At 42.3% G+C, this 13235-nt stretch overlaps 1 protein-coding gene across 1 annotated transcript in view; it reads right to left on the minus strand.

The window, feature by feature from the left end:
* LOC141156410 (ADAMTS-like protein 2) overlaps positions 1-13235 on the minus strand; it is a 76446-nt gene that overhangs the window by 46070 nt on the left and 17141 nt on the right. The window contains exons 3-5 of the mRNA XM_073642604.1: positions 12661-12736; positions 6571-6673; positions 1114-1259 (exon numbers count right to left, since the gene is read on the minus strand). Of these exons, the coding sequence (XP_073498705.1) occupies positions 1114-1259; positions 6571-6673; positions 12661-12736 (325 nt within the window). The remainder of the gene's footprint in view (positions 1-1113; positions 1260-6570; positions 6674-12660; positions 12737-13235) is intronic.

Genomic DNA, 13235 nt, shown 5'->3' on the forward strand with positions numbered 1-13235 from the left:
TCTGTATTGATCCTGAACCTATTAGTCTGAACGGAGCTGCTGCAGTACCAGCATTTGCCTACGAGTGGTACCTGGGGGCTACCTGCAGCCCAGCCTGTTTCCACCATCAGGAGCTCCAGTGAACACCCGGTTGCTACACCCCTACCTAGGCATACCCGGCCCTGTGGCACAGTGGGTTCACAAATCCACGTGCGCCACCGTTGGGTATAACAAAAATGAAGCAAAAAAATATTTATTCATGCAATCCAGAAAACAAATCCAGGATATTATTTAACGTTTCAACCCTGAACCCGGACCTTCATCAGAATGGTGCTGCATAAAATGTAGAACATACGTATAAGTGCATAGATATATACCAAATAGCACGAAAAGAGAAAAAATAAAAATAATGGAATACTTTAAGAAACAAAACAAATGGCAAATGTTTGGTTTCTTAAAGGATTAAATTGTTTTTTGTTTTTTTTTGTTGTTCATCTATTATGTACAGTGTATAACTTTGCACTTCTACATATGTTCTACATTTATACTTACAGCACTATTCTGATGAAGGTCCATATTCAGAGACGAAACGTGAAATAATATTTTGGATTTATTTTATGGTTTGAATTAATAAATATTTCTTTGCTTTACGTTATCTCTTTGAGTGCCGAGTTTTTCATATACTTATCTACACGGATTGTAACCCTACTCAAGCACCAACTGATCAACATGGAGTCACATATATCGCCACTTACTATATCTCAGAATTATTCAGCACCCTGAATAAAATCCCTAAAACCACCACAAATTTGCAAAATAGATGTTATCTCAAACACCAGATTCAGCTAATCAAGAGACTAACCAATCATGAGAAAAAAATACACATCAAATATCTGGCCTGCCTAAGGGTTTGTGGCGTTCCCATCTCAATGGATCCTGGAAAAATCCTAAGGAGCTGAGTATATAGGATGCACTGTCCAGTCTGAAAATGACTTTAAAAACTTTTGTGCTGATTTTAAAATATTGGAATCTTTATAAACATTCAATATACAGACAGGTTGTACTGTATGGATGTATAGTATAAGAATGATCATTCGCCAAATATACATGTGATATATACAGCCACAGAGGTACCTCACATTTGCCGTTGATACAAACTCCCTGATATGTCCTGTCTCTACAGCTCGTTCCATCATGGGCCGGTACCAAGAGTTGCCTCTCTCTGGTTGTACTGGTGCACTGAAGATCACAAGGCTTACTGGAAATGCTGGTGTAATCATCTAACAAAAAAAGGGAAAATTACATTATTAAGAATCCGTCGATCAAAATGATTATCAATAAAAACTGCAACTGGATTTTAGCGTGCAAAACATTAACCACTGGAAAATAAGATCCAGGATGATTACACCAAAATCTATCCACCAGGACTAGGATCTCATCACCATTATGTAATAGAAGGAACAAGTACTGCAGATAATACAAAAGTTAGCCCGAAACTCCTAATTAGCAATAATCCAAATTTGTCTTATTACAATTATTATACATAGCAGCCTACAGTTATCAAAAATGACGTAATTCACTGCAAATATTAAGTGTACTCACTTCAACTCCTGCACTCTTTATGTATCAAATGCTGGACCTTAATTATAAACTTGGCATAAATTGCTCCAATGGAACTTTTCAAGAATGGTTAAAGTTAGATAAGACCCAGAAATCCATTTGTGAAAGGTAAATCAATGCACATTTTTTGTACAAATTGTGACTTTTTATGCATATTAAACATGGCTGCAAATCAAATGTATTTGTTCTATATCTTTTTAAGACAGCTATGACCTGTCTAGAGAATGCAACTTTTTCTGACTTATGAGAAATGCACTCATAAATATGCCAAACTTCATGCAATATGTAGCGTCGGCGTCCCTGCCTCCTGCTAGGCAGGGACGCTGTTCCCCTCACCTCTCCGCTCTGTGCCCGGTGTCTTCCTCCCGCTCTGCTGGCAGCGCGCGCTGCTTCCCGGCCACGGTGCTTAGGGCGCGCGCGCACGCGCTCCCCCTCTCTTAAAGGGGCCGCGCGCGCCGTCCTAAGGAGTCCCCGGCCAATGGCCGGAGGACTTCACCATATATAAGGCACCTCCTCCAAAATGGAGGTGCCCGAGCAATGTTGTTGCAAAGCCTTCACTCTGCTTCAGCCCTCAGGTCCCGTTTCCAGATTCCTGCTTGATACCAGCCAGATATCCGTTTACCTGCTTGCAAGTCTGCGGTCCGACGGTCTGCCTTCCGACACCTGTCAGTCTGTCTATGGACCAGCCTGCCCGCTCACCTGGGAGCGCTCGTCTGCTACCTGCCTGCTAGTCTACCTGGAGGCTCCGCCGTCACTTGCCGTGACCACCTGCCTGTCCAGAGACTCTTGTCTGCTCACCTGGGAGCGCTCATCTGCTACCTGCCTGCTAGCCTACCTGGAGGCTCCGCCGTCACTTGCCGTGACCACCTGCCTGTCCAGAGACTCTCGCCTGCTCACCTAGGAGCGCTCACCTGCTACCTGCCTGCTAGCCTACCTGGAGGCTCTGCCGTCACTAGCCGTGACCACCTGCCTGTCCAGAGACTGTCCCTGTCACTTGCCGTGAGTACCCGTCCTTCTACCCAGAGACTGTCCCTGTCACTTGCCGTGACTACCTGCCCTTCTACCCAGAGACTATCCCTGTCACTTGCCGTGACTACCTGCCCTTCTACCCAGAGACGGTCCCTGTCACTTGCCGTGATTACCTGCCCGTCTTCCCTGGGAGCCACCCGCTTCCTTACAAGGACCGCCCCCTTGTATAGTTGCTCAGAGGTTCCGCCTCCCAGACCCGTTACACAATAAGGTTAAGCTTCCTATACATACTGCAATGCTCGGTCCAACTAGAAGTGCCCGGACCTGAATTTCTAGCTATATATACACTTCATTTAAAAACTGCATTTTGCCTTTACATGTGTTATCTTTGTCTAATATTTAAATTTGCTTTGTGATCTGAAACATTTAAGTGTGACAAACATGCAAAAGAATAAGAAATCAGGAAGGGGGCAAACACTTTTCACACCAGTGGATGGCTACAAGGCTGTTAGTTCAGGTCAGAAGTAGTGATGAGCGAGCACTAAAATGCTCGGGTGCTCGAAGCTCGGGTCGAGCACATTGGAAAACTCAGGTGCTCGACCCGAGCAACGAGCCCAATGTAAGTCTATGGGAAACTCGAGCATTTTTCTGGCTGTCCCCCCCGGCGGTCTGCAGAATGTCAAAAAGTGAATAAATCGATGGGAACAGTGCTCAATTAAACGTCAGGCAGGCAGAATATATGGGCAGACAGGCAGGCAGGGTATATAGGAGGGTGCATGAAAAACATAGCAGGGCACTTGGAACACACTAGTGCCCTCCAATTTTCATGCACCCGTCTCTTTAAAAAAGCTGTCCGGCAATTCAGCAGCAGCATACATCAGTACCCGACAGTTTAGAACAGAAAGAATAGAGCATCACACATAGATTAGATAGATAGAAACATGTCAGTCACATATATAATAAGTACAGTGACAGTGTTGCTTACTGTACTTGTCATTTAGTGTTAAAGGATTTATTAAAAAAAAATAATAGTGTTTTCATGCACCGTCTCTTTAAAAAAGCGAGCCGGCAATTCAGCATCGGTACCCGGCAATTTAGAACAGAAAGAATAGAGCATCACACATAGATTAGATAGATAGAAACATGTCAGTCACATATATAATAAGTACAGTGATAGTGATGATTACTGTACTTGTCATTTAGTGTTAAAATGAAGGATTTATTAAAAAAAAAAATTGGCGTGGGGTTCCCCGTAATTTTAGTCTCTAGCGGAGGTTAAGCAGACAGCTGGGGCAGATGTTTGAAGCCTGGGAAGGGGGTAATACCCACGGAGCTTCCTAGGCTACTAATATCAACCCCCAGCTGAATACTTAGCCTTTACTAGCTATTAATATGGGGGACCCAAAAAAAAAATGACGTGGGGTCCCCCCTATTTTAATAGCTAGCAAAGGCTAGGCAGACAGCTGGGGGCTGATATTAATAGCCCAGGAAGGGTGCCATGAATATTGGCCCCCTCCCAGGCTAGAAACACCAGCTGTCAGCCGCCCCAGAAATGGCGCATCCATAGGATGCGCCAATTCTGGCACTTAGCCTCGCTCTTCCCACTGCCCTGTAGTGGTGGCAGTGGGGTAATAGGGCTGTGGTTGATGTCAGCTTATAATGCCAGCTGACATCAAGCCCAGGTTAGTAATGAAGAGGCTTCTATAAGACACCCCCATTACTAACCCCATAGTCAAGGTTAAAAAAAACACAAACACCCAGAAAAAAGTCCTTTAATTGAAATAAACACACAATTCTTTAATGTTCTAAATTAAACCATACTTACCGTATCGCCCATTCCAGCTGAAGCCAATGTCTTCTGCAATAAAAGTAAAATAATAAACCAACCTCATCCTTACCTTTCCATGGTTCCCAGGACAGCTTCAGCTCTGCTACATTCACATGACAGGCTGGATCGCAGCCGAAAGCTGCCATCCAGCTTGCCATGCCGCAGACACTGAGAAGCGCAGGCATGCTTGCGCTCCTCAGCGTCTCACTGTGACGGCATCCAGATGAGCCGAGTTCATGTCCAATGAACTCAGCTCACCTCATGCATGTCACTGACAGTGTGGGAGAATTCTCCTGCGCATGCGGTGAGCGTGAGAGAATTCTCCTGCGCATGCGATGAGCGCAGGATAATTCTCCCACGCTGGGATGGCATTGAGATGACAGGCTGGATCGCAGCTGAAAGCTGCCATCCAGCATGCCATCCTTCATAGACACTGCAGAGCAGGCATGCTTGTGCTCTGCAGTGTCTCTGAAGGATGACAAGCTGGATGGCAGGGCTCAGCTGCGATCCAGCCTGTCATCTCAATGCCATCCCAGCGTGGGAGAATTCTCCTGCTAAAGCGCTGAGCGCAGGAGAATTCTCCCACGCTGTCAGTGACGTGCATGAGGTGACCTCAGTTCATTGGACATGAACTCGGCTCATCTGGATGCCATCACAGCGAGACACTGAGGAGCGCAAGCATGCCTGCGCTTCTCAGTGTCTTCGGCATGGCAAGCTGAATGGCAGCTTTCGGCTGTGATCCAGCCTGTCATGTGAATGTAGCAGAGCTGAAGCCGTCCTGGGAACCATGGAAAGGTAAGGATGAGGTTGGTTTATTATTTTACTTTTATTGCAGGAGATCATTGGCTTCAGCTGAAATGGGCGATATGGTAAGCATGGCTTAATTTAGAACATTAAAGAATTGTGTGTTTATTTCAATTAAAGGACTTTATTCTGGGTGTTTGTGTTTTTTTTATCTTTGACTATGGGGTTAGTAAAGGGGGTGTCTTATAGATGCCTCTCTATTACTAACCTGGGCTTGATGTCAGCTGGCATTATAAGCTGACATCAACCCCAGTCCTATTACCCCACTGCCACCGCTACAGGGCAGTGGGAAGAGCGAGGCTAAGTGCCAGAATTGGCGCATCCTATGGATGCGCCATTTCTGGGGCGGCTGACGGCTGGTGTTTCTAGCCTGAGAGGGGGCCAATAATCATGGCACCGTTCTTGGGCTATTAATATCAGCCCCCAGCTGTCTGCCTAGCCTTTGCTAGCTATTAAAATAGGGGGGACCCCATGTCATTTTTTTGGGGAGGTCCTCCATTTTAATAGCTAGTAAAGGCTAGGTATTCAACTGGGCACTGATATTAGTAGCCTGGGAAGCTCCGTGGGTATTACCCCCTTCCCAGGCTTCAAACATCTGCCCCAGCTGTCTGCTTAACCTCCGCTAGAGACTAAAATTACGGGGAACCTCACGCCAATTTTTTATTTTAACACTAAATGACAAGTACAGTAATCAACACTGTCACTGTACTTATTACATACTGTATGTGACTGACATGTTTCTATCTATTTAATCTATGTGTGATGCTCTATTCTTTCTGTTCTAAATTGTCGGGTACAGATGCAAAATTGCCGGCCGGCTTTTTTAAAGAGACGGTGCATGAAAACACTATTATTTTTTTTTCATAAATCCTTCAACACTAAATGACAAGTACAGTAACCAACACTATCACTGTACTTCTTATATATGTGACTGACATGTTTCTATCTATCTAATCTATGTGTGATGCTCTATTCTTTCTGTTCTAAATTGTCGGGTACCGGTGTATGCCGCTGCTGAATTGCCAGCTTTTCATGTTTCACTGGAAGCACTGTTCCCATCGATTTGGGCAATCACTGTAATGCCACAACCACCATGGCTGTGGCATTACAGTGAGTGGCAGACAATCCCTCCATGGTTGGTGCTCTAAATAGCGCCAGACATTCAGGAAGGGGACCCGAGCTCCCGCCCGAGCATCTTGAAAGTACTCGGCGAGCTCAGAGCATCTCGAGTACTGAGATGCTCAGGCGAGTACCGAGCAGTGGCGAGCATGCTCGCTCATCACTAGTCAGAAGACCAGTGGTCACTACGAGCATTGCAGTCCATGCGCAGACCATGAAACATACCCATTTAAGTTGTCCCATTTACTTACCAGGGTATAGTGGCACCCAACGGTGGTACATTTTCCCAAATGCCTTAGCATTAAATGCAGAGCACTGATACTGTTTGAAGCTGGCAGATCCAGCTGGACAAAACTGAAGAGAAAGAACAAAATATTTTTAACTCTATGTTGTCATTTCTGACATCTGGACCTTAATATTCAAAGATTCTTACAAGAGATAGAGCACAATATATCCATTTTTTTATAAAGTTATGATCTATTCATCTAATTTGTACATATGACAAATAAAAATGAGCTGCTAGTTGTTAAAGAGGACATATCAGTTAGAATAAAAATGCAAGAATTTGATGATAGCTGAAATTATAAGACTTTTTTCAAATATACAGTATATCAAAGCAAATCAAAAAACTTCCTTGAGTATAAGGGACGGAAAATTTACTTTCACAATGTAACGTGGCCAATGGAAAAATTCAGCTGATTTATATTTTTAATTTTAGTCCTGTGCACTAATTTCCTACCTTATGCAGAATTTTACTTTATTTTTTAAATGACCTTCGGCTCGATCTTGAGCCATGATTGTTAGAACCCTCCAGTTTGTTTTTTCCATCTTGTGTTTTGCAGTCACGTGACCATCTGCCTTTATATTCCAGCTCCGCCCTTTTGGCTGTGCTGGACTTCAGTGTTTGACTGTTTCTCTAGCCAGGTGCTTCTGTGCCTTCTGGGACCTCTAGTACTTTTTTGTCTGTTTGTCTTTTTGTGTTCTGCAACAACTTCTCTGTTTAGGAGGCGTCCCAGTTTTGTTCCTGTCCTTAGTTCTTTTAGGGACCCCCTCCCCTTATGCTATAGGTCTTCGTTCAGACTAGCCGAAGACTAAGGCAGGTCTGTTCGCTAGGAACAGGCAGCCCGCTACATCGTAGGGATTCAGCTTAGTTTTACTGTAGGGACAGTTTTCCCTTATCTTTCCTTAGTACATGTTGCAGATCATAACAATGTCAGTAGGAAGATCGATCTTGTGCAAGCCGAGAGAGGTCCACCAGGGTCTTCTCCGCCATTATCTTGATAGTATCAAGCCATTGGGTTGCTGGTCTTCCTCTTCACCTTGTTCCTTCTGCTCTTCTGACCATGATCTCCTTCTCCACTGACTGCTCTTTTCATATGATGTGTGTGACGCTAGTCACTACTCAAGCACAAGCCATGAGGCAGGGTAGACTAGAGGACCAGGGTCAGATACCGAGATGGCTCGCCATAAACAAAGTAGTAAGACAAAGGCGTAGTCAGGTCACAGTCTGAGGTCAGAATTCCAGGAAGGTAGCGGATCAAGACGAAAGGGGCTAGGCAAATGGATGGTGAAAGGCAAGGTTCAGGGTCGGGCAACAAAGATCAAGTACAGGAACACAGAGTACAGAGCAAGAGCACACCACTTGAACTAAGCTACAGCTGGCATCAATTGGAAGCAGAGAGCAAGCTAAATAGCCAGGTAATTACTCCGAACAGGAGACAAATGCAAAAAGCCCAGACGCGCCCCAGCCCTGACTGGACGGCTGAACTGTCACTCAATACACTGCAGCTCAGCACGCCCCAGCCTCTGATTGGATGGCTGAGCTGTCCATTACCATACTGACAGCTCAGTATAGGGTGCCCCTGCCCTAAATTGGATGGCAGAACTGTCACTCACTACGTCCAGACACACTGATAGGCGGAATCATCAAAATGTGTAAAAGTAGGCAACTTGTAGCTTGGTGATTCTTGCTTCCAGTGACATGTCTGGCTTGATTTGTTCCAAAATTGATTTATTTGTTCTTCTTGCCATCCATGGGGTTGATAACATCCTACTCCAGCACCACGTTTCAAAGGCGTCGATTCTTCTTCTGTCTTGTTTCTTTATCGTCCAGGTTCTGTATCCATATGTTACCACAGAAAACACCAGACTATGTACGAGTCGTGTCTTTATCGCCAGTGAAATGTTCCTCGATTTGAAGACCTTGTCCAGTAACTTCATTGTTGATTTGCCCATAGCTTCTCCTATTGACTTCTGGTGTCGTCGCTGCATCTTAAGTGATCGTCGATCTGAGTACGTTGAAGTCCTTTACAACTTCCAGTTCATCGCCGTCCATCTCAACAGTGTCCTCGTCATACCTGGCTGTAGTCAATATCTTTGTCTTCTTTGTATTGAGTATCAGTCCCATGTTCGAGCTTTCTTAAATTGTCACTGTCTTTTTAACAACACATTGTATAAATTAATACTATAGTAATATAGAAACTTTGTAATATCATATAAGAGAAATATGGCTTCTTTTTCCATTTATGAGACGCTTTAATCTCCATTTCACCCTGCCTCAAAAACATGTCAAATCCATTTTAGTCCTAACAATATCAACTCCTAGACTACTGTTGTTTCAGATTACAGCTGGCTATTGAAGTTTATGGAGAAAAGCAGAGTGGGAAGGGAAAGGAAGAGGCAGAAACACATAGACCCATGCTGCTTTCTTGTATGTGTTTTATCTCACCCTAAAGCTGGATACACAGTTACACTGCTCAGTGCTGCTGTATAATGTCCTCCATGTTGCTGCTGCTTCTGATTATGTGCTACATAAATACAAGAGAGCAGGAATCCTTCATGTGTGTGTGTGTGCTATGTATGGGAGACATCAGCTGTGTTTGGGAGACATCATAGCAGCTGGAGTCCTCCCTCTAGCTCAGAAGCAAATTAGAGGTAAAGTCTACAGAAAGAAAAACTGGTGCAAAATGCAAAATATAGGCTCATACAATGGCAAGAAATAGTGTTGTTCATTATGTAACGACGCATAACAGCCTATTTTAAAAAGTCACCTGAAATGACAGACATATTTTAATATTTAAATGGATGAATTTCTTGATATTGAGGAGTATGGATGAACATTTACTTCCATGGCAATTACCGAGATTTGAAACGCTTTAAAGTTCTGACCATAGCAAAAAAAAAAACAAATCAAGAAATTAAACAGCACAAAAAAAGAAACAATTGGGGAATATTTATGAAAACTGTATCTTAGTCAGTACTAACTCAGACTAGAAAGTCTTAAAATGCACCAAATTATAAAGGTTTGTTTTCTGCTGACCGATTTGTAAGGAGGTTGGAATTTTTTAGCTGGATTGGTACAGTCTAATAACAAGCATATACTAGCTGCATATGCAATCCTGCAACATTAAACAATGTGTTATTTTGTATTCTTTTAATTATTTTTGCGTATTAAAGGGGTTGTCTGGTCTTCTGCGCTGTTTTGAGCGAAAATGCGCACGTCTAGTCGGAATGTGGCTGGGAGCACGTCTAGACGGAATGTGGCTGTAAGTATACAAATCTCATACTTGAGGTCACATGACCACTCTCTCTTGGCAGCAATATCAGAGAATCCTGACAGCATGCGGTGCGGGAGCCGGAAGGATTCAGAAATTTGCATAAGGTGACTGCAGACTTTTAGCAGAAGACCGGACATCCCCTTTAAAATACCACAACAATGTAAAGATTGAACTACATCTTAATCCTATATCCTGTCTTGAAAAGTCAGTCTGATTTAAGACAACCTAGTCTAAGTTTGCACCGTCTATTAGTTGTGTGACTTTGTACGCCATAATTTTGGTGCATTTTTTATTTCTACACATTGGGTTGCATATTAACCCATTTTTTTTTATATTTTGTTATAAATATAATTTAGTAATAAAAATGTATTTTTAATATTAGCTGAAGTGGTCATATTTCTGATTATCCCACCAGGTTTTTTTTTGTTTTAGGGGTGTCATTTTTTGTTTTGACCGTCTATTAGTTGTCTGACTTTGTACGCCACAATTTTGGTGCATTTTTTTAGTTTTACACACTGGGTTGCATATTAACCCATGCCACTTTTCATTGAGGTCACGTTCCTTAGTGGGACAAGCCATAAAAAGTATTCAAAACACAACATAAATTTGGTAAAAGTACATTTTTTAGCATAAATTAGCTTGATAAATATGCCATATAGTATTAAAAAGTAGATATTTATTTAAAAAAAAATAATAAACTAGTAACGCCTACAAAAAAGCAGACATGCTACCACCATTTTACAGGTTTTGGTACTGCACAGCTTGGTATTCTGTAAAAGGGGTGAATTAATACAAAACATAGTCCACTTCAAAGACCCTGCAGAAATCTATGGCGCGCCTTCAGGCTACACATGCTTGTGAATGAGCTAGCCGTAGTTATGTGGTGTCCGCAGAATGATATATGAGTTTGCCAGGATTACATGTGGGTAATTACATGCTTTATGTGGAGTAATGACAGGGCGATGTGTGGATAATTACAGGCTTCAGCATCACAGTTCTGTAGTAAGTGTAATGGGTAACAATCACATTACATTCGCTCATTCATTGTACCGGGTTACAATGATCATTTACAAATAGCTGTCTGCAGTTTGCAAAGGACCCAGACTGTTTGCTTATTTAGTGATATACGCTGTAACTCCTGCACTGTAATATCACTCACATTTCAATATAACCACCCACCTCCCAAAATACTACTCTGCAGAAAAGTTTGGCACCTTACAAAAATAACTCTGTTTTGGGTGAACAGGAATGCAGACCACGCTATGTATAGTTTATATGTGGGTTAGAGGGGTCATAAAACAAGTATATAAATACTATAAATGGGAACATGATTGTCATAATAGATATGCATTTTCCACATTTTAAAGAGTCACTGAACTAGTGGGCACAATAATGGGTGAAAACAAAAGAGAGCACCGAAGATCGCAGAGTACAGAGGAGGGTGGAGAATAAAGGAGATAATAGATTCAATAAATAAATGGATCAATAAATAAAAATCACACCAGCAAAGATCAATGACGATATATGCCAATGGGGTCAAATTGTGACCACACACCTACGGCGTTTCGTCTGCCACAGAACTCGCTAGCCACCTGTCTGAAATTTGGCTGTTTTTGCACAACAAAATTGCGCCCCTAAAATAACTACACGGCAGCATGTCGCAAACAAGTTGCGCAAATGTTTTTGGTAGTTTGACTTGTCTAAGAATGTGTAAAATCCATCATCTTTGAACTATATAGAGATTAACTTTTTGCTATTGTCATTTAAAAAAAAAATAGATGTCTTTTAGAAACAGCATCCCACCAGTTTGTGCAGGACCACCTTTCGATGCAATTATTGCTACAAGTCTTTTGGGTCATGTCTCTACCAGGTTTGCAAATTTAACAGCTGAAATTTTTGCCCATTCTTCTTTGCAAACTAGCTCTAGCTCAAAGAGACTGGATAGAGGCGTCTGTAAAAAGCAATTTTGAAGTCTTCTGGGCTATGTCTCTACCAGCTTTGAACGTCTAGAGGTGACATTTTTCCCATTCTTCTTAATAAACCAGCTCAGATATATTGGATGGAGGCATCTGTGAACAGCAATTTTCAAGTCTTGCCACAGATTCTCAATGGGATTTAGGTTTGGACTGTAACTGGACCATTCACAAACATGATCTAAACCCTCCATTGTAGCTCTGGCAGAATGTTTAGGGTCGTTGTCCTGCTGGAAGGTAAACCTTATGCCCCAATCTCAAGTCTTTTTCAGCCTCTAACAGGTTTTCCTCCAGGATTGTCCTGTATTTAGCTCCATCCATCTTCCTATCAACTCTGACCAGAAGAAAATCATCCCCACAGCATGATGCTACCACCACCATGTTTGACGGTGGGGATGGTGTTTTCAGGGTTGAAATGCAGTGTTGGCTTATTATTTTAATCTAATAAAAGGGAAGCTTATAAAAAAAATACAAAAACACTACAGAAAAAGATAATAATGGTGTTACTGATCTCATATTGATTTTAAATTACATGTCAGCTTTTTTCATTTACAGAGCTGCCTTCACAATGTTATTAGATGTTGGATCAGTGAACACATTGTTTACAGACACTTTTCTTACATATTAGTTTTAGGATTTTGCAACATTTGATTGCAGCACAGTGGTAAATGTAAGAGTACATGTTCCAGAATTCAACTAGCCAGACTCAGTTCTAGGCAGAAACGGATAAATGCACAGGAATTTGTGCTCTGCAGTCTTCAGAATGATTTTTGCCATAATCCCCATTATTCAATAAATATCTGTTGCCTACCTGTTTCTGACACAGCTGATATTGTTTGGCCTGACCCCCACACACAGTGTTATCCAGTCCTGCAACTGTCTGGAGTCTATGGAAGATAAGAGACATTTTCAGACCACAAAAATAAGCAACTGTCTTCATTCAGTGTCTATGGAAGACTTGCTGCAGTCGTGCGTTCAGAGATACCCATGAAGGTCGCTGTACTCACCTGTAGCACTAACATAAGAGCATCCAGCTTTATTTCTGGATCACAATATAGTGTTTAAAGCCATTACATTAGTTCAGAGAATTTTTGGTTTATTTTTTTTAATGTCAGAAACAGCACCACTCTTGTGAAGGGACTGTATCTGGTATTGCAGTTTTTCCTCATTCATTTATGGGTAGCTTAAATGGAATCTGTCACCAGGTTTTTGTTATGTTATCTGTGAGCGGCGACAGGTGAGAAGAAGTGTTTAAAGGAAACCTGTCATGTGAAAAAAAATTATTAACCTGTAGATATGGGGTTAATCTGCAAGTTAATAGAATTGTGGACCTGCCCGGCACTTACACCCCCGCTGCTGGGAGGAAATGAACTTTATTCCTCCTAG

This window comes from Phyllobates terribilis, unplaced genomic scaffold (assembly GCF_046119375.1).
Source record: "Phyllobates terribilis strain yellow unplaced genomic scaffold, ASM4611937v1 Scaffold_8__6_contigs__length_399053987, whole genome shotgun sequence".
Lineage (NCBI taxonomy): Eukaryota > Metazoa > Chordata > Amphibia > Anura > Dendrobatidae > Phyllobates > Phyllobates terribilis.